Genomic DNA, 19,448 nt, shown 5'->3' on the forward strand with positions numbered 1-19,448 from the left:
ACTGTTACGTATCCGGTGTGATACATTGCACTGAATTTGAAGTATTTTTTACGTACTTAGCAAAAAGGCCGCAAACACAGAATGAAACAAACGTGGTTATGAAACTGAAAGAAGTAATTAAGGGAAGAATAAGGGTGATCATTAGAGTAAATCGGCTGGAGGATTGTTTCTGAACTCAGTTTGATGGTACTCTCTGGCGACAAGGGAAAGACAACTGAAAACAAAATGGGGCAGTGGATGGACATAGGAAACAAAAGAATTATTTTCCTTAGCTCCCGCTATTCTTAAAATGATGTTCATGGGAAAAAGTAAGAAGCGAGTGTTTTATCATCATCAGTTTGGATGGTCTTTTCTGAGTCGGGTAAACCCAACACGATTTTTTCGTAAATAAGACTTGTCTTTGCGATATAAATGGCAGCATCGACGAAAATATTAATGCAAGAAATGAAAACATTCCCAGAACTTCCAAGACTTTATTCTTGACTGTAATCGAGAATTCAGCATCTTTCGAGATTTTTAGACTCTGAAGAGATCATTTGGGGCTCTATTCCAAACGACTGCTGCACGAAAAGCGCGAGGGGCCAACTGACTTCGATCTCAGAAGTCACTTGAGTCGATTACGTAATCCTATAAAAGAAGATGCAAATCGCTTGCAAAATCCAATTTTCAACGCTGTTCCTCCTTGGCAAAAAAAGGGGATGAATTAACAAATAAATTACTGTAATGATTCACTTTAGCTCTCGCGTTCCAATAGGCGCCCCCTCTCTGATAAGCACCCCCTTGAATTAGATTTTTATGAATAAGCCCCCCCCCCCCGTAAACACTCGTATCCCAATAAGCGCCTCGATCCTATTACAGTGATAGGACTATCAGAGTACATGAAAACCGAGACTAGCATTAATTTTGACTATCTTCCGTTGATTTCTGACGTAAAATAGTGGTCTCAACAGTGGTTGATTTCTGACGTAAAACAGTCTCTCCGCTATATTACGTCCACGTGAGTGGCTGGTCTCTTTAGTCGGGAAGGATCCAGGGAAAGCACTAAAGTCATTTTTCTAGTCTTCTTGATTCTTTCCAAATAAACATGGAGGAAACACTTTATACTGTACTGTATTCGTTAAATGGTGTAAAATTACTATTTTGATTCGAACAGCGCGGCACACAAATCAAGCAAGACTTGATATGCTCGTCTGAGTTTTCATATTATACCTTTCATTCTTTTTTATTTCTTTTCTATTTCTTGATACACTGCGATTGTTTTGTCTCGCCCACATAACGGAATTACGCGAAAATTGTTCATTTCGCGGGTCAAACTTAAAGCCAAAGCGCAATTTGCACGTGTTGCTTGCCTGTGCTAGATTGTTAAAAGCTCAAGAGCTTGATGGGATACAGCAAACGAGTTTGTTGAGGTCGACTCTGACTTGGTCTCTCTCAACTTTTCCTTCTTTTCGATGCAGATGGTGATAATATGGCTGACATATAAAATTTGAAGTGGTAAGTACAGACTCTTCACAACGTTTGATGAAAGTTCTTTTATCAAAAGCGAATGAAGGATTAAACTGATGTTATCAGACTAAGTTCTTCTGAAACCGGAAGTGGTAACCCTAGATACAAAGTACATCAACTGGCAGCGATACGTTGCCTCAAAAAACTTTTGAATGTCGATGTCACAAACCAAACACAGTATTCGTGCTAAGTTTGATAACTTAATCAGTCCACGGGATTTGTTAGATAATGACTCGTTAACTCGTGCAACATCAGGCACTCTCTCATTCGAAGGAGTGGCGCAGATTATTCCTGACTGAAATTCCATCCTGGGAAATGTACACACCTTCATTTAATCAGAACCGACGTTTCAATAACTATCTCATCTCTGTTACAATCGAATTGTACTCTGGTTTATCGTTGCGTTTGCTCTAATAGTTTCATTGAAATCGATGATTCAACCCTGTTAATTAATAATTTGTATGCATCCAAAGAAACTACAGCAGTTATCAAAGCAGAACAATTTGAACGAAAGTCAAACCTACAACTTTCTCTTCAATGGCGATCCTTCCCGTGTAGTTTCGTTACTACAAGCTTTTAAAGTAGAAATATATGAAATACATTCCTTAGGTATATTAAGCATAAATGAAAATGAAATTAGCTTTGATTCTTTAAAGTGGAAATCAAGGTGTCGCAGCCGTGGCGAGTTAAGAATAGTAAATAATTTAAAATTCGCTAAGAGAAGGAATGTATGATATGTCTAAGTGACTTTAAATCAAACCATTTAGAAAACCCGATCACCATTTTCCTTCATCAAGAAGTTAGATGCAAAATCAAACTAGACTGGAGTGATGGGCCATATTAATATTTGCATAGGTGGTATTTTGAGAACACTAATCGAGTTTTGTGTCTCAGGCGGCGGAATCTTGGTTTGTGAGAGAGGGGCATGGTTATGGTCCTTGATTCATTAACTTTCAATAAGGAACTTGCCAAAAATTATAGAACTTTGAAGACACTCATAAAATACAGAGTTTGTTTTAAATTTTACAAAGTCATTATAATACAGTGTTTGTTATTTAACACCCCATTTACCACGTCAATTGTAATCTCTCTTTGAAGCAGCACGGATTATTCATGTTTGATAAGTCTTCTTAAAATTTAAGGACTCAGTGGCATTTTAGTATTACTTGATAATTAATTGGATCTGTTTCCCATTACATTACTTACAACATTTTCGATCAATAGTACACATCTTTAAGGGAGCTACTGCAGTTATTAAAGCAGTAAAACTATTTGAACTATTTCAGAATAAAACAGATGTGCGGAGACATCTGTCGGCCGCTTTTATGGCAAAGATTAAGTGCAACTGTTTTTGTCACGACAAGTTTCCAAACTAAAATACCTGAAAAAGACTATAGTGAAAGACTTAGTTAAAAAGACTAATTAGATATTGATGATAATATTTCCAGTTTCGATTTTATCAAATCGAAACAAAGTGAAAATCACAACCGTGACAAGTAAAGAATGCTTTGATATCGCTGTAACAGTTGATACAAGGTATCATTCAGATTTGTTAAGGTAACTGAAGTGGATTTATTGGGAATGGCCTTTTTTAATTGGATTTTTTATTCTTAAGTCAGAGCTGAAAGAGCACGTTTTGTCGATTGGATAGTAAACCTGACTCAAATTTGCATACATTGTGCGTCAGTGGCAAGTGTTTTTAATAAACAAGCATAAGTTATGGAAGCTACCAGGAGAGACTTAGAATTATTCAGGTTGCCTGGTTTTCTTTTCTTGAGAGGTCTGTAACTAACAACTTTCAACATTCAACTTGGGTCAGTAGAGGCGATGTCCATCGCTGCAATAGAAAATTGAGTCATCTGGATGGAAGCGAAACTAGCGAGGCTAACAAATGAATCTCAACGAGAAGAAGGCGCTTAGGTTACAAATTTTAAATTTGAAATAGGAAACTGGAAACACACAACGTAAAATACAGCTGAATATAACTTTTAAAACACGACCCTGTAAATACACTTTGGAGAACGCTTGGGAGTTACGATCGCCGTTGAGATATTAAGAAAAGTCGTGATTACGAACGCGAAAGTGCTCCGTCATCATTTGGCTTGTGACGTCTCTGAATGCAATAAGTAACAACCAACCCTTTTTATCAACCTTATCTTACGATTCGTCCAAAATTCAAACCAAAATAAAAAGAAAAACATTTGCGAGCCCTATTAGGCCTCCACACGTAGCCAGCGTCATGAGAATATCAACTGTTCGTAGTCTCTTGCTTGCGTAAAAGACATCTCAGCAGGTGGTCTTAGGCCCACAAGATACCTTTTCATAGAGGACCCCAAATGATCCCCTTGGAAATAAAAAACGTCAGTGCAATAGTCCGAGCTAATTAAAATGTAAAGAAAATAGAAACATCGACAAAAGACATATAGAGGGAGAAACACGAGAGGTGAAGCATTTAATTGCGAAATATTAAACATTAGCCTGCTTGCAGACGGTAGTTTGTTTTCAAGCGCGAGATTCAGCGCGGCGAATATTCAGTCGCCATTCTGAACGGGTGGAAGATTTGGGACGAGCGACAAGGCGAGGGGGAGGGGGGAAGTTCTTCTTCCCCTCCCCCTCGCCTTGCCACTTGTCCCAGATCTTTAACTGTCCATTATGGTGACCGTATTTTCATCGTGTTGAGTCTCTTGCCTGCGTACAGACGTCTCCTATTTCCTGACGTCCCCGCGTGCAACAAAGGAAATAAGAGACGTCTACACGCAAGCAATATGTCTTGCACTTGGTTGTTACAAGCCCAAGGGCTTGATGGGACACAGCAAACGAGTTTGTTGAGGTCGACTCTGACTTGGTCTCTCTCAACTTTTCCTTCTTTTCGATGCAGATGGTGATAATATGGCTGACATATAAAATTTGAAGTGGTAAGTACAGACTCTTCACAACGTTTGATGAAAGTTCTTTTATCAAAAGCGAATGAAGGATTAAACTGATGTTATCAGACTAAGTTCTTCTGAAACCGGAAGTGGTAACCCTAGATACAAAGTACATCAACTGGCAGCGATACGTTGCCTCAAAAAACTTTTGAATGTCGATGTCACAAACCAAACACAGTATTCGTGCTAAGTTTGATAACTTAATCAGTCCACGGGATTTGTCAGATAATGACTCGTTTACTCGTGCAACATCAGGCACTCTCTCATTCGAAGGAGTGGCGCAGATTATTCCTGACTGAAATTCCATCCTGGGAAATGTACACACCTTCATTTAATCAGAACCGACGTTTCAATAACTATCTCATCTCTGTTACAATCGAATTGTACTCTGGTTTATCGTTGCGTTTGCTCTAATAGTTTCATTGAAATCGATGATTCAACTCTATTAATTAATAATTTGTATGCATCCAAAGAAACTACAGCAGTTATCAAAGCAGAACAATTTGAACGAAAGTCAAACCTACAACTTTCTCTTCAATGGCGATCCTTCCCGTGTAGTTTCGTTACTACAAGCTTTTAAAGTAGAAATATATGAAATACATTCCTTAGGTATATTAAGCATAAATAAAAGTGAAATTAGCTTTGATTCTTAAAGTGGAAATCAAGCTGTCGCAGCCGTGGCGAGTTAAGAATAGTAAATAATTTAAAATTCCCTAAGAGAAAGAATGTATGATATGTCTAAGTGACTTTAAATCAAACCATTTAGAAAACCCGATCACCATTTTCCTTCATCAGGAAGTTAGATGCAAAATCAAACTAGACTGGAGTGATGGGCCATATTAATATTTGCATAGGTGGTATTTTGAGAACACCAATCGAGTTTTGTGTCTCAGGCGGCGGAATCTTGGTTTGTGAGAGAGGGGCAAGGTTATGGTCCCTGATTCATTAACTTTCAGTAAGGAACTTGCCAAAAATTATAGAACTTTGAAGACACTCATAAAATACAGAGTTTGTTTTAAATTTTACAAAGTAATTATAATACAGTGTTTGTTATTTAACACCCCATTTACCTCGTCAATTGTAATCTCTCTTTGAAGCAGCACGGATTATTCATGTTTGATAAATTTTCTTAAAATTAAAGGACTCAATGGCATTTTAGTATTACTTGATAATTAATTGGATCTGTTTCCCATTACATTACTTACAACATTTTCGATCAATAGTACACATCTTTAAGGGAGCTACTGCAGTTATTAAAGCAGTAAAACTATTTGAACTATTTCAGAATAAAACAGATGTGCGGAGACATCTGTCGGCCGCTTTTATGGCAAAGATTAAGTGCAACTGTTTTTGTCACGACAAGTTTCCAAACTAAAATACCTGAAAAAGACTATAGTGAAAGACTTAGTTAAAAAGACTAATTAGATATTGATGATAATATTTCCAGTTTCGATTTTATCAAGTCGAAACAAAGTGAAAATCACAACCGTGACAAGTAAAGAATGCTTTGATATCGCTGTAACAGTTGATACAAGGTATCATTCAGATTTGTTAAGGTAACTGAAGTGGATTTATTGGGAATGGCCTTTTTTAATTGGATTTTTTATTCTTAAGTTAGAGCTGAAAGAGCACGTTTTGTCGATTGGATGGTAAACCTCACTCAAATTTGCATACATTGTGCGTCAGTGGCAAGTGTTTTTAATAAACAAGCATGAGTTATGGATGCTACCAGGAGAGACCTAGAATTCTTCAGTTTGCCTGGTTTTCTTTTCTTGGGAGGTCTGCAAATAACAACTTTCAACATTCAACTTGGGTCAGTAGAGGCGATGTCCATCGCTGCAATAGAAAATTGAGTTATCTGGATGGAAGCGAAACTAGCGAGGCTAACAAATGAATCTCAACGAGAAGAAGGCGCTTAGGTTACAAATTTTAAATTTGAAATAGGAAACTGGAAACACACAACGTAAAATACAGCTGAATATAACTTTTAAAACACGACCCTGTAAATACACTTTGGAGAACGCTTGGGAGTTACGATCGCCGTTGAGATATTAAGAAAAGTCGTGATTACGAAAGTGCTCCGTCATCATTTGGCTTGTGACGTCTCTGAATACAATAAGTAACAACCAACCCTTTTTATCAACCTTATCTTACGATTCGTCCAAAATTCAAACCAAAATAAAAAGAAAAAAATTTGCGAGCCCTATTAGGCCTCCACACGTAGCCAGCGTCATGAGAATATCAACTGTTCGTATTCTCTTGCTTGCGTAAAAGACATGTTAGCAGGTGGTCTTAGGCCCACAAGATACCTTTTCATAGAGGACCCCAAATGATCCCCTTGGAAACAAAAAACGTCAGTGCCGGCAATAGCCCGAGCTAATTAAAATGTAAAGAAAATAGAAACATCGACAAAAGACATATAGAGGGAGAAACACGAGAGGTGAAGCATTTAATTGCGAAATATTAAACATTAGCCTGCTTGCAGACGGTAGTTTGTTTCAAGCGCGAGATTCAGCGCGGCGAATATTCAGTCGCCATTCTGAACGGGTGGAAGATTTGGGACGAGCGACAAGGCGAGGGGGAGGGGGGAAGTTCTTCTTCCCCTCCCCCTCGCCTTGCCACTTGTCCCAGATCTTCAACCGTCCATTACGGTGATCGAATTTTCACCGTGTTGAGTCTCTTGCCTGCGTACAGACGTCTCCTATTTCCTGATGTCCCTTTTCCGCGTGCAATAAAGGAAATAAGAGACGTCTGCACGCAAGCAATGTGTCTTGCACTTGGAAACACAAACTACCACCTGCAGGCAGGTAAACGAGATATGCGCTAACTGAGTTTATGTAACTTTGGGTGGGCAGACTAAGAACAGTCCCTGCTTTTCGGCCGCGCGGAAAAGTAGGGACTGACAACAAAACCTACTCCCAGAGTGAGGGACTTCACCGAAAAGGCCAGGAAGACGGCTCGAAGTCGAGAAATACAAAATCGCGTTATGCTCATTTTATACTTCTATTTCCCTGTTAATTTTAAACCATATTAATTTCCTACGGGATCATTTGCGGTTTGAGGTCATTTGCAGGCCTGATTGCATGAGCCTGGCAGGTCTGGTTAGCCAGGCTGACTGTCCTGACTCGATTTTGCCGAGATCTTGGCACTTTTGTTTAGTGTAAAAAAAAGATCAACTTCGTAATTACACTACAACCAAGCCTGCCCTGTTATCGCGGTACCAAGGTCCCGCCTGACTGGGCTGAGGTTTTTTCCATGTAATTGAATTCGCTTAGCCGTCATCGGGCAAGCCAAGTTCAATAAGCCAGCAAGAGGACAGTGGGAAATACACTGCCCGAATGCATTGATGCCAATCACATGCGAACACGGTGGCCACAAGTACAACATTTAAGCAGACGATTGACATGGTCGATGAGCTTACTTCCACTTGGTAATTTTAAAACTAATATGGAGTAGCGCAACGTGGATATCAATGCTGAGAAAAGCAAACAATATCAATTAGTGAAAGGTCTGGTGGCGAGACTATTCATTTGTCGAAGTTAACATTTTTCGGTCACAGATATAAAAGCCCGTGTAACTGCATAAATGCAGAAAATTATCTAGGCAAGTGCTGGAAAAAGGCTGCATCAATCATCCGCCGCATTATCGTAGACTCCATTTGAAAACTACCACTTCCCGCCGAAGTATATCGACCCTCGAGCGGCCACTGGCCGAGAAATCGAATACGAAATGGCGGCGGAACATGCGCAGTGTGGAAGATTCGCGGACTTTAAAATGGTTGCCGTACAAAGCTTTATGTGAGAAATGAATTGAATGAAATGCGGCAATATATTTGAAGATAAAGTGGATAGTCAAACTGTCCGCGTCTAAATCATTAAAAAAAGAAACGTAAACAACACTTACAAGAATCCCTACTATCCCCCGATGTACCTCAGTTCGGCCCCAGACGGTCATCTTTTTGACTTCTTATGGCCCCTCTGATGCTTTAAATCCGCCTGTGTTTACCATGTCCTGTTACATATGGACAACCAGGAAGTAACACTGCTCGTGCTTTTAGACCTTAGTGCTACGTTTGACACGATCAAGCATTCCATTCTCCTAAACGTCCTCGAACGAGATTTTGGAGTTACTGGCACCGCCTTAAAATGGTTTGATTCGTTTCTATGTGATCGCAAACAGCGTGTTCTAATCAATGGCAAAGCGTCTGACGATTTTATTCTTAATTGTGGAGTTCCTTAAAGCAGCTGTATGGGGCCTGGGGCCTGGGGCCTGGGGCCTGGGGCATGGGGCCTGTTCTTTTTACTCTCTATGTTTCCCGCCTCTTTCATACTATCTCTCATCACCTTCCCTCCGCCCATAGTTATGCAGATGACACTCGGCTCCACTTCTCCTTTTGACCTATGTCCCTGGAATCTCAAGTTGAAGCTATCAAAGTTCTGGAGAGCTGTATCGCTGAGGTGCGCTCTTGGTTTATATCCAATCGCCTAATGATTAATGACATAAAAACAGAGTTTCTTATTATCGGCTCCCGTCGTCAGCTGGAAAAGACGACAATCGATTCTATCGTCGTAGGTGAATCTAGCATTAAACCCTCAGAAAGCGTTCGAAATCTTGGATCATGGTTCGATGCCCAAATGCGTATGAATATACATGTAGGCAAAACCTGTAGTAAAGCTTTTCAAGGTCTCTATAAAATAAGACAGATTAGGAAATTCCTCAATGTTAACACGACAAAAGCATTGGTCCATGCATTTGTATCCTCTCACCTTGACTACTGCCACGCCCTTCTCTTTGGCCTACCTAAATATCAACTTGATCGCCTTCAGAAAGTCCAGAACGCAGCAGTTAGAGTTGTTTTTCAATGGTCTAAGTTCGACCATCTAACGCCTGCTCTTGTTGACCTACACTGGCTCCCTTTAGAGTTCTGAGTCCAGTTCAAACTGCTTCTCATTGTCTATAAGTCCTTACATAACCAAGCTCCAGATTATATTAACGATCTTCTGTCTCTGAAAACCGAATCCAACTATTCTCTTCGTTCGTCCTCACAGTTTCTTCTGTCAGTTCCCAGAGTCCACTGCTCTACATTTGGGGATCGCGCTTTCACCCACGCTGCACCAGTTTTATGGAACTCATTACCGCTGACTATTAGATCTAGTAGCAGTATTTCTGTGTTTAAAAAAAGGCTGAAGACTTTTCTTTTTAAAAGGCTTTTAATTTGTGACTTTTGGTCTATTTGATATATATTCCTATTGTACAGCGTTTTTGAATATTGACCAATAGTTAAAGCGCTCTATAAATATATTATCATTATTACGTCTTCTACGATGATCGATTGTCCATTTTAACTATGATTTGAGACATATTTCAAGGCACAGAGAGCCGTTAATTTTCGGCCGAAATAGCGGAAAAAATCCCGTATTTCATGTTTTCCCAGTTATTTACCCCTTCGGGGTAAACGAGCGCTTGTGTAAGCAATAAAAATAAGTCGAAGTTGGTGAAGTCTTGAAACTCACAAGAAAAATAGTCGCCATCTTTGAAGGGCTTTGCAACCTAGCTTTTTAGCGGATTTTGGCTGTACTGAAGCTGTTCATCCCATGGTGTATTGTGATAATTTTGATTCCGATCTTTTGGATTATGCATGTGTAACATAATTTCAGTTAATTACATTTCCTGTTGCTCTATAATATCTTTAAAGTCCTTTGATTTCCAAAACATAGTAATCCTTTATTTGTAGAAACGCTAATTTAAATTAAAAAATGTCATAGACCTCCAGTGGAAGCATTTTTGAAGTGGGAAATGAGAATTGAAAGTCCCTCATTAGCATATGTAGCGCCCACGACATCAACCGCTACTGTCGTCGATTTCTCGGCATGACCTACCAATCGAGTTCGCTCCGTTCTCCCGCGGTTTATAGCAACAGAAAGCTCAGGGTTGACTCGCTTTGATCATGTAATACCGGGAAGAAGGACATACAGGCAAACCAAGCCAGTCCGGCTCATATAATCAGGCCCATAGCCGATGGGTTATCCTGTGTGCCATGTTAGACGATTAAAATTAAAACTAAATTTAACTTGTCTTACACGTTTCAAACAGGCTGGAAATCTTGAACAATGGAAAAGCAAAGAGAAATGGCTTCTGCACCTGTATACAGCAAAAAGCAGCTAAACTACTTCCGAATTTGCTACATTGTCACGAACATCTTTCCTCAGGAATTGCGATCAATCTTCAAACAACAGTGGGACACTCGTTACAAGGCAACTTTGGGAGAATGGAAAGACACCCCTGGAAATGGCTTGGACTTTTACAACAACGAATCTCCCCATAGCCGAACACGAAATACTCGATTATTAGAAATAGTGAAAAAGGGAGATAGGAAACAATGGGACTGCACAACGCTATTCTTTGCAATGCTTCATTCTGACTCCATCAGTCATGGACTAAGCGCAACAGCTAAATCAAGTGTCGACGATCTTAGAGAGTTTCGCAACGTGAACTTTGCTCATGTGCCCTGGGGCCAGCTGTCTGATTTAGAGTTTATACTTGCAGTTCGTAGAGTTAAAATTGCTTTTAAGTTACTTGGTCGCTCTCTTAAACAAGTTGAGGAAGTCAGTAAACAGGAAAGTTTCGAGACCGAAGAAGTTCAAAGCCTGAAGAAAAAATGTCAGCTACTTCAAAGAGAACTCGAAGAAACCAAAGTCGAACTAGGAACGGCTAAAAAACAGCTAGAAACATCAGAGCAAAAGTGCCAACTTGTTAAAGAGCAACTTGAAATTTCAGAAGAAAGGAGAGAGGTCCTTAAAGTTCAACTGATAGATGATGTTTCCTCATTCTGCATTCTTCCTCCTAGGCCATCTCACGAAATTGCAACTCGTGATGATGAGGTGGCCGAAATAACAGAAGAGCTGGATCAACTGAAGGAAGTAAACAAAAATTTTTTAAGCTACTTGTACATCACTGGTAATCCCGGAAGTGGCAAATCTCAGCTGGCTGGTCTAATAGCTGAAAAATTCTACAACAAAGTCAACTCAGAAACCAGTCTCCCCTCGTTTGTGATGACTTTAAACGCTGAAAACTTAGAAACACTCCTGGAATCGTACGTTACACTTGCACGACAGGTCAAATGTCCTGAATACAACGTTACGGACACTAGCAGGTTCAAGGAGACGAGCATTGTCGAAAAAATCAAGAATCTTAGAGATTTAATTGCAACAAAACTTCACCTTTATGCATCGTGGCTTGTAGTGGTAGACAACGTGTTGAGTGTCTCTGAAAGAACTGAACTTCTTCCTCAATCAGGAAATAAAAGATGGAGCCAAGGGCAGTTGCTCATCACGACGCAGGATACCTTGTCTATCCCCCCTACTTGTTCCTTTATTTCTCACTTTTCCATCAGTCTGGGTATGAAGCCAATCGAAGCATGGCATTTTTTGGCCAAAATTGCAGGTTTTGCAGATCAAGAGATGGAAGATGAGGTTGCAAAAGCCTTAGATTACCAACCTCTTGCCTTGGCTAGCGCAGGCACTTACATCAGAAAGATCCGTGAATGTAATTGGTCGGCGAACTTTGGCTGGAAGAAGTACTTAGAAAAGCTAAGAAAAGGAACGCGAGCCCTAACTGAGGAGGTACTAACAAAGACCAACCCAGCCTACAGCAAATCCATGACAGTAGCAACAAGACTGGCCGTTGAAAGAGCGATAGGCAGCGACAGTATAATGAAGCATTCGTTCACTCTCCTTTCCCTTTGCGCTCCTCAAGCATTACATCTCGATGTCCTTACGAATTACATTTTGAATATAGATGAGCATGTTGACAAAGACGTCGTTGCCATTCAAATCGAAGGCTACTCACTATTTCTGTTCGAAGAAAGAGAGAATGGAGTTTTCATTGGTATGCACCAGGTTGTGTGGGACTCCATAACATTTGTAATCAGCCACGAGGAGTCTCAAGGATACGCTCAAACAGTTTGTGCTGCCGTAAAATCATTCAACGAGTTCATAGAAATACAGCCATTCAACGCTTGGTATGATACTGACTCTATTGCCAACACCAAGCACCTCATTGCACACTTCAAAGCTTTAGCCATAAACATGAAACATTTTTTTGCTTTTGAAGAGGAATGTCAAGTTTTCAGAGAAGGCGTTTCAAATGTTTCAGATTGGTCATCATGTTTCCACCGGATCGGCATAGTTTGCGAGAATCACTGCGAATTATCTTCTGCTGAGTATTACTATTACACGGCTTTGAAACTTGTTGAACCAACCAGCGACACTGTTGCAAACAGTGCAAGCATTTATCAAAGATTAGGTAATTTGCAACGGTCCATGGGTGATCTAAAGAAAGCCATAGAATATCTGGAACTTTCCATAGCCATTTATGTGGAAAAGCGTGGACCCGAGGATGTTAATGTTGCAATGAGTCATCATAACCTCGGTAATGCACTGCTTGAATTGAATGACTGGAAACAGGCCAGTGAGCATTTTCAACTTGCTCTAGAAATTTACAAGAAAACGCATGGTACTGATCATGTTGATGTTGCGTCCATTTCTTACAACTTAGGAATTGCACAGCATAAAATGGGTAACCTGCAGCAGGCTTTGACACATTTTCATTTTGCTGTTGTAATTAACAAGAAGATAGGTGGACCTGACTCTGTTGATGTCGCACATACTTACCAAAAGCTAGGTGTTGTGCAGCGTGAGTTGGGTAACCTGCAACAGGCCAAGGAGTCACTGGTTCGTGCTCTCGACATTTTCAAGACAGAGCTTGGAAGTACGTATGCCAATGTCGCACAGACTTACCTAAACCTAGGTATTGTACAGCGTGAGTTGGGTGACCTGCGACAGGCCAAGGAGTCTCTCGATCACGCTCTCGACATTTTCAAAACAGAGCTTGGAAGTGAGCATGTCGATGTCGCACAGACTTACCTAAACCTAGGTATTGTACAGCGTGAGTTGGGTAACCTGCAACAGGCCATGAACTCTCTCCATCTTGCTCTCAACATTTTCACAAAAGAGCTTGGACCCGACCATGTTGAAGTTGCCAGTTGTTATGAAGACTTGGGAAAAGTACAGCATGCTTTGGGTGACCTGCCATGTGCCAGGGTGCTTTGTATGGATGCCTTAGAGATTAAGTTGAGGAGCCTTGGACCTGAGCACATTGCTGTCGCGCGTACCTATATTAACTTGAGTGATTTGCTGTCCGATCTGCGTCACTTTCAACAAGCCAAAGAATGTTGTGAGCGTGCTTTAGAAATTTACAAGAGAAGGCCTAGTTCCGAACATGTTGACGTTGCGCGTACCTACCAAAGCCTTGGCAAAGTACATTATGAGTTAGGTGACCTGCAACAAGCTAAAGAACGTTATGAACATGCTCTAGGCATTTACAAGAGAAGACCTGGATCCGAACATGTTGACGTTGCGCGTACCTACCAAGGCCTTGGCAAAGTACACTATATGTTAGGTGACCTGCAACAAGCCAAAGAATGTTTTGAATATACTCTAGGCATTTACAAGGAAAGGATTGGATCAGAACATGCTGACGTTGGGCTTACCTACCAAGACCTCGGCAAAGTACACGATAAGTTAGGTGACCTGCAACGAGCCAACGAGTGTTATGAACATGCTCTAGGCATTTAAAAGAGAAGGATTGGATCTGAAAATGTTGACGGTGCGCTTACCTACCAAGGCCTTGGCAAAGTATACTATAAGTTAGGTGACCTGCAACAAGCCAAAGAGTCTTATAAACATGCTCTAGGCATTTACAAGAGAATGATTGGATCCGAACATGTTGATGTTGCGCTTATCTACCATAACCTTGGCAAAGCAAACTTTAAGTTAGGTGACCTGCAACAAGCCAAAGAGTGTTATGAACATGCTCTAGGCATTTACAAGAGGAGTATTGGATCCGAAAATGTTGACGTTGCGCTTACCTACCGAGGCCTCAGCAAAGCTCACTACAAGTTAGGTGACCTGCAACAAGCCAAAGAGTGTTTTGAACATGCTCTAAGCATTTACAAGAGAAGGCTTGGATCCGAACACGTTGATGTTGCGAGTACCTACCAAAGCCTTGGCGTAGTATATCGTAAGTTAGGTCACCGGCAACAAGCCAACGAATATTATAAACGTGCTCTAGGCATTTGCGAAAAAAGGCATAGGTCTAAGCATATTGATTTTGCGATCATTCACCAAATATTAGGCAAAACAGCACAACACAACAACAATACAACAACTGGCAACCCAAAATAACCACCAGGCTAATATAATTGAGTAGCCATCCTTAGGATTTTACATACTGTAATGACTAACGGTGTCATTTACTTGAGACTTCTTAACTTAACACCTACAGCAACACAGAAACACACAGACAAAAACTAGTTATAAGCTAAAAATACAAGTTAGCGAAAATAAGCAGGAAAATAAAGTACGTATAGGCAGATTAAGTAACGGAAGAAAAAAAATGTATAGTATAATTAAGTCAGTTAGTAACTTGCAGTAATACTTGATTGTAGCTTTTTCTTAGGGCCTGGCTAAACTAGGAAACTTTGTTGCGGAAACATTGTTTCCTGTTATGTTTCCCGGGGTGGCTAAATTAGCAGGAAACGAACAAAATGTTTTGTTGCCCCAGTGGCTTAACGAGGAAACATTGTTTCGGAAAACAAATGAGTTACGCATGCGTGTATGAATAAACTGACTTCGAGGAAGTCTGAGGATCATAAGATGTTCACATTTTCACTGTATCAAAGCCCTTTGTGGCATTCTGCACAATAATAAGGAACTTCAGCATCTTGTACCACTTCCAAGAAGAGCGGTACACATCGCTTGTTTGTCGACCGGACTTCTTTTTTCTTTCGATTCCAGGGCCTGTTCCCTCATTAATTGTGACCTGATAATTTTCCACTTGCTCTTGTAACCCTCCCGGCTGACATCATATTTTTCTGTCATCAGTAGATCGAGTTGCGAATACGCCACCTCCTTACTGTCCCTGTTCATGTAGTCCTTATGACCCACGTCCCAGAGACAAGGCCTTTCCTCATACAGCGTAATTATCATTTCGATTTCTTCGCCTTTCCAATTCCTTTCCTTTCCCTTTCCCTTTCTTTGAGCGTGACCTGCTTGAATTTCTTCGCAGTCAGCCATTTTAATTGCTGTCTGCTCGCCGTTGCTATGAAACATTTTTCAATGTGCGAGCGGCACTGGAAACTAATCAACGTTGTTTTCATCGCGGCTAAACTGGGAAACATATGTTTCGGACGCAAAATTTGTGTCCGGGAGACAAAAATGTTTTTGTCTGCATGCAAAAACAATTTTGGTTTCCGAGCAGCAAAATTTGTTTCCGCAACATATGTTTCCCGCACGGCTAAACTGGGAAACATCTGCCTCCCCAACAATGTTTCCGCAACGAAGTTTACTAGTTTAGCCAGGCCTTTAAATTTTTTAAGTCATAGAAGTTTAATGTCATCACTGATTGCATTACAAACCTTAGCGCCTTGATATCTAATATTTATTTTACCATAGTTTGTTCTTGTCTTTGGCAGAGGATAAGTCATTCTAGAGGAAAGCTTTGTATTATAGTTATCGGTTTCTTTTACTGAAGTGAAAAAAACATCAAAATAAATGGGAAGAAGTTGGTTTTTAAATTAGTTCATAAAAACCGCGGTGTGAACAGTTACTTCGTCAAATAATTTGATAACATTTAAATCTTTGAAAAGTGGGCTTGTATGCTCTAAGAAGCCAGAGAAAGTTATGATTCTAATGACTTTCTTTTGCAATACAAAAAGAGGCTGCAAAGAAGTTTGATAAGTGTTGCCCCAATGCAAGCTATTATACAGTATGTCAAAAATGGATATACAAGAGCATAGTATAGGTCCAGTAAGGTTTTGCTATTAAGATAATAGCGAAGTTCTGATAGAGTGCCTATACTACGTTTAATCTTTTTTACAATATAATTAATATGACTTTTCCAGTTGAGATTTGAGTCAATGTAAATTCCTAGCTATCTGATGGAGTTTTCCTCTGTTAGAGATTGATTATTGATAAATAATGTAACTGACTTGGGTAGTTTGTTTTTTGCACTGGGTGAAACAGTACAAAATTTGACTCACTGATATTTAACGAAAGTTTGTCTACACATAACCAGGAATGAACATTACTGAGTTCATTAATACTATCAAGATTACTTTCTAGTAAATTCATTTTCTTATGTTGAAGAAATAAGTTTGCATCCGTGATCAACAAATAGATGGAAGTGTAGTTTCCCAGAACAATTATATATAAATTGAAAAAAGTAGAGGTCCCAGTACCGACCTCTGAGGTACACCACAGGAGATATTTGTCCTATCAGACTGAGTATCCGGCATCAAGAGATACAAATTCTTTCCTATTACTCAAATATGAAGTGAACTAATCTTTAACAATACCACGGATACTATAGAAATCAAGTTTTGCAAGAAGTATCTCATGGTTTACATTGTATAAGTTTGGTGACCTTCAGCAAGCTAGCAAGCAGTTTAAACGTGCATTACACATTTTCACGATAAAGCTAGGAAAAGACTGCGTCCAATTAGCGACTACTTACAATAACTTGGGTTATGTATGCCATGCCAGGAATGATTTGACACAAGCCAAAAAGCTGTATCATGAATGTACCTTAACGATTAATAAGGAGAAGCTTCGACCCGAGCATGCAGAAACTGTGCATAGTGAGCGTAGCTTGCTTTTTTTTTAAAGCAAAAATTGGAGAAAAAAGAAAAGTGTTCAGTGTAGGAGGAACAGTAAACCCGACCGTGCTGAAAATAACTACACGTATATCATGTGAGTAAAACATTGCGTAACTTGAGAGATCTTCGGCCAACTAACGAGTTTCACATAAAGCCACCGTCTAGAATTGAGTTGAAAAACTTTAGGCCTGTGTTTGTTAGTATATAAATATCCTGATTAGTTACCGTGATTCATGTGCAGCGTGACCTGGGTGCAATAGGCCAACGGCATTTGAATGTGCTCTGTACATAAGATTAAAATACTTTTAAATTGACCCGGGAATTTTAATATTCGTCATACTCGTAATTGAGTAATTAGGTCTAGTAAACGAACCGCGGTTTTGAGTTACCTGCAGCACGTTGCAAACCCAATTTGGTATTTTTTTTTTAAATGAGACTTTTCTCTACGAAATAGCTTCGAAAATGATCACGTCAATGCAAGTATCCACTCCTCCTGTCCATTTGTCGTCTTCTTTGGAGCGACCCCACGGAAACTTTAAGGATAAATCTAGCGTCACGACATAGTGATAACGTATATGTTTATGACAAATGACCGGTGTTACGATAGTTTCGTGTAGATCAGCCAACTTTAACATGTTTCAAATGACAGACAAGCATAACGGTGTATCGTCAGAGGATTTCGGATTGCTCAAATTCCCATGAAAGAGGGTACAGTACTCGGAATCTGGATGATATTCACGCTGTTTAAGGTACATGTTTGTAGTTACGTCGAGTAGTCCTTCATGAGGGTTGATCAATTTTTTTAAAAATATTAAAGCTAGAGGCGAGATTTCTCTTCGGGATATTGCTTAGAAGATAACATTCTTTCAAAGTCTTGGACTTTGCAATTGTCTGAAACGATTGTTGCTGAGAAGATTAGATGTAAACATTGTAAATATATGCAATATCTAATTTTTGAGCTTCGTTCGCGAATTGCCACTATGAAAAGTAGAGGCCAGCCCGCAGATAGTTTAACACACTGAAAAAGTAGAATATTATAACCAACTAAGTGCGAAGTTTCAGTTCCTGATTCGGGGTACTTTTGGAGAAATTTAGAAAAACGTTTTCCCTGTTTTACCCTGCAGCAAAAATGACCGAAACTGTACCAAGATAAATAATCTATTGGTGTGTTCACATTCACTCCCAGGGAAAATTGAATGCATCAAAGCAAAGACGAATGATGTCACTATGTATGCTAGAGGCACCAATTTGTAATGTTGTATTTAACTTGAGATAGAGAAATAAACATTTTACACTCTTTTTTGCGATGTTTTTGTATGAAAATGAGGCCCTAAGCCTCGAACAAGCAGCTGTTGTTACCATGGCAACAAGAGTGCTGCAACCTTTAAAAAGGGCATTTTGTGCACCCCCCTGAGTGCCAAACTGCATGCAAAATTTGAAGGGGGTTGAAAATTTTCATTTCACAAGATGTTTGATTCTTACAGAGACTCGTTCTTAAGAGGTCAACGAAACCTCAAATGCAGTAAATGGTTTGAACCCGGGGGTAACATGTGAAGATGTAGTCTGATCGTCCGGGTGAGTGTAGTCCTGAGAAGGACTGTTGCCGGTTTCGACAACCTGTTTCGACAACCTGTGCGGAAGTCATCATCAGAGTCAAGTGAGTGATTGTTGTCAGTAGAATGTTCTTATTCCAGTTCGTGTGAAATGATCGGTTGGTTTTGCCGTGATGTTATTGGCTGTAAGACTCAAGTGACGTAAGTCGTTCGTGATTGGTCTGTTTCGGTCTGTCGGTAAAGCTAGGTTGTTCTTTTTCGGTCGTTTGTGATGTTTATGTCGTGAATGAGTCGTTTGTATGGGGCGGGTAGTTGTTGACATCTGTTTAGGGGAGTCTGTTCTAAGTTAGTAAACCAGCTTTCCAGAGTCAGTCGTTGAAAATAGTCAGTGCTGTAGGTTAGGCATTGCGCAGAGTCCCAGTCAATGTTGTGGTTGGTAAGTCGATGGTGTTCAGCAATGTGATTGCTGACATCACCTTTCCTCGTCGCCCGTCTGTGTTCAGTCAGTCTTGTTGTGAGGTTTCTGCCAGTCTCACCGATGTAGGAGGCTTGGCAGTCGGAACAATTGATCTTATAAATCGTTCCCTGTCTGTTCCTCGGTTCGTCTTTGTCTTTAACGATGGTTAGTAACTGACGTAGTGTGGTGATGGGTTTGTGGGCGACGCGGATATTGAAGGGTAGTAAGATGCGCGAGATGTTTTCAGACATACCTTTTATGTACGGTATGGTTGCTGTAGTCGTAGGGGT

General features: G+C 40.1%; 1 protein-coding gene across 2 annotated transcripts; it reads left to right on the forward strand.

Moving 5' to 3' along the window:
• Positions 1-1,388: 1,388 nt before the first annotated feature.
• Positions 1,389-16,482, forward strand: LOC111335805 (uncharacterized). Of its 2 annotated transcripts, XM_088733552.1 has the most exons (3): positions 1,389-1,494; positions 4,385-4,421; positions 10,527-16,482. In XM_088733552.1, exon 3 carries the CDS (start codon positions 10,544-10,546, stop codon positions 14,066-14,068), a length of 3,525 nt encoding a protein of 1,174 aa, XP_088589678.1. In that variant the 5' UTR covers positions 1,389-1,494; positions 4,385-4,421; positions 10,527-10,543; the 3' UTR covers positions 14,069-16,482. The 2 variants fall into 2 exon arrangements, with proteins under 2 accessions (XP_088589678.1, XP_088589677.1); XM_088733551.1 differs by lacking the exon at positions 1,389-1,494 and having other exon boundaries at positions 4,177-4,421.
• The last annotated feature ends 2,966 nt before the right edge of the window (positions 16,483-19,448 follow it).

Source organism: Stylophora pistillata, chromosome 9 (genome assembly GCF_964205215.1).
Source record: "Stylophora pistillata chromosome 9, jaStyPist1.2, whole genome shotgun sequence".
Taxonomy (NCBI): Eukaryota; Metazoa; Cnidaria; class Anthozoa; order Scleractinia; family Pocilloporidae; genus Stylophora; species Stylophora pistillata.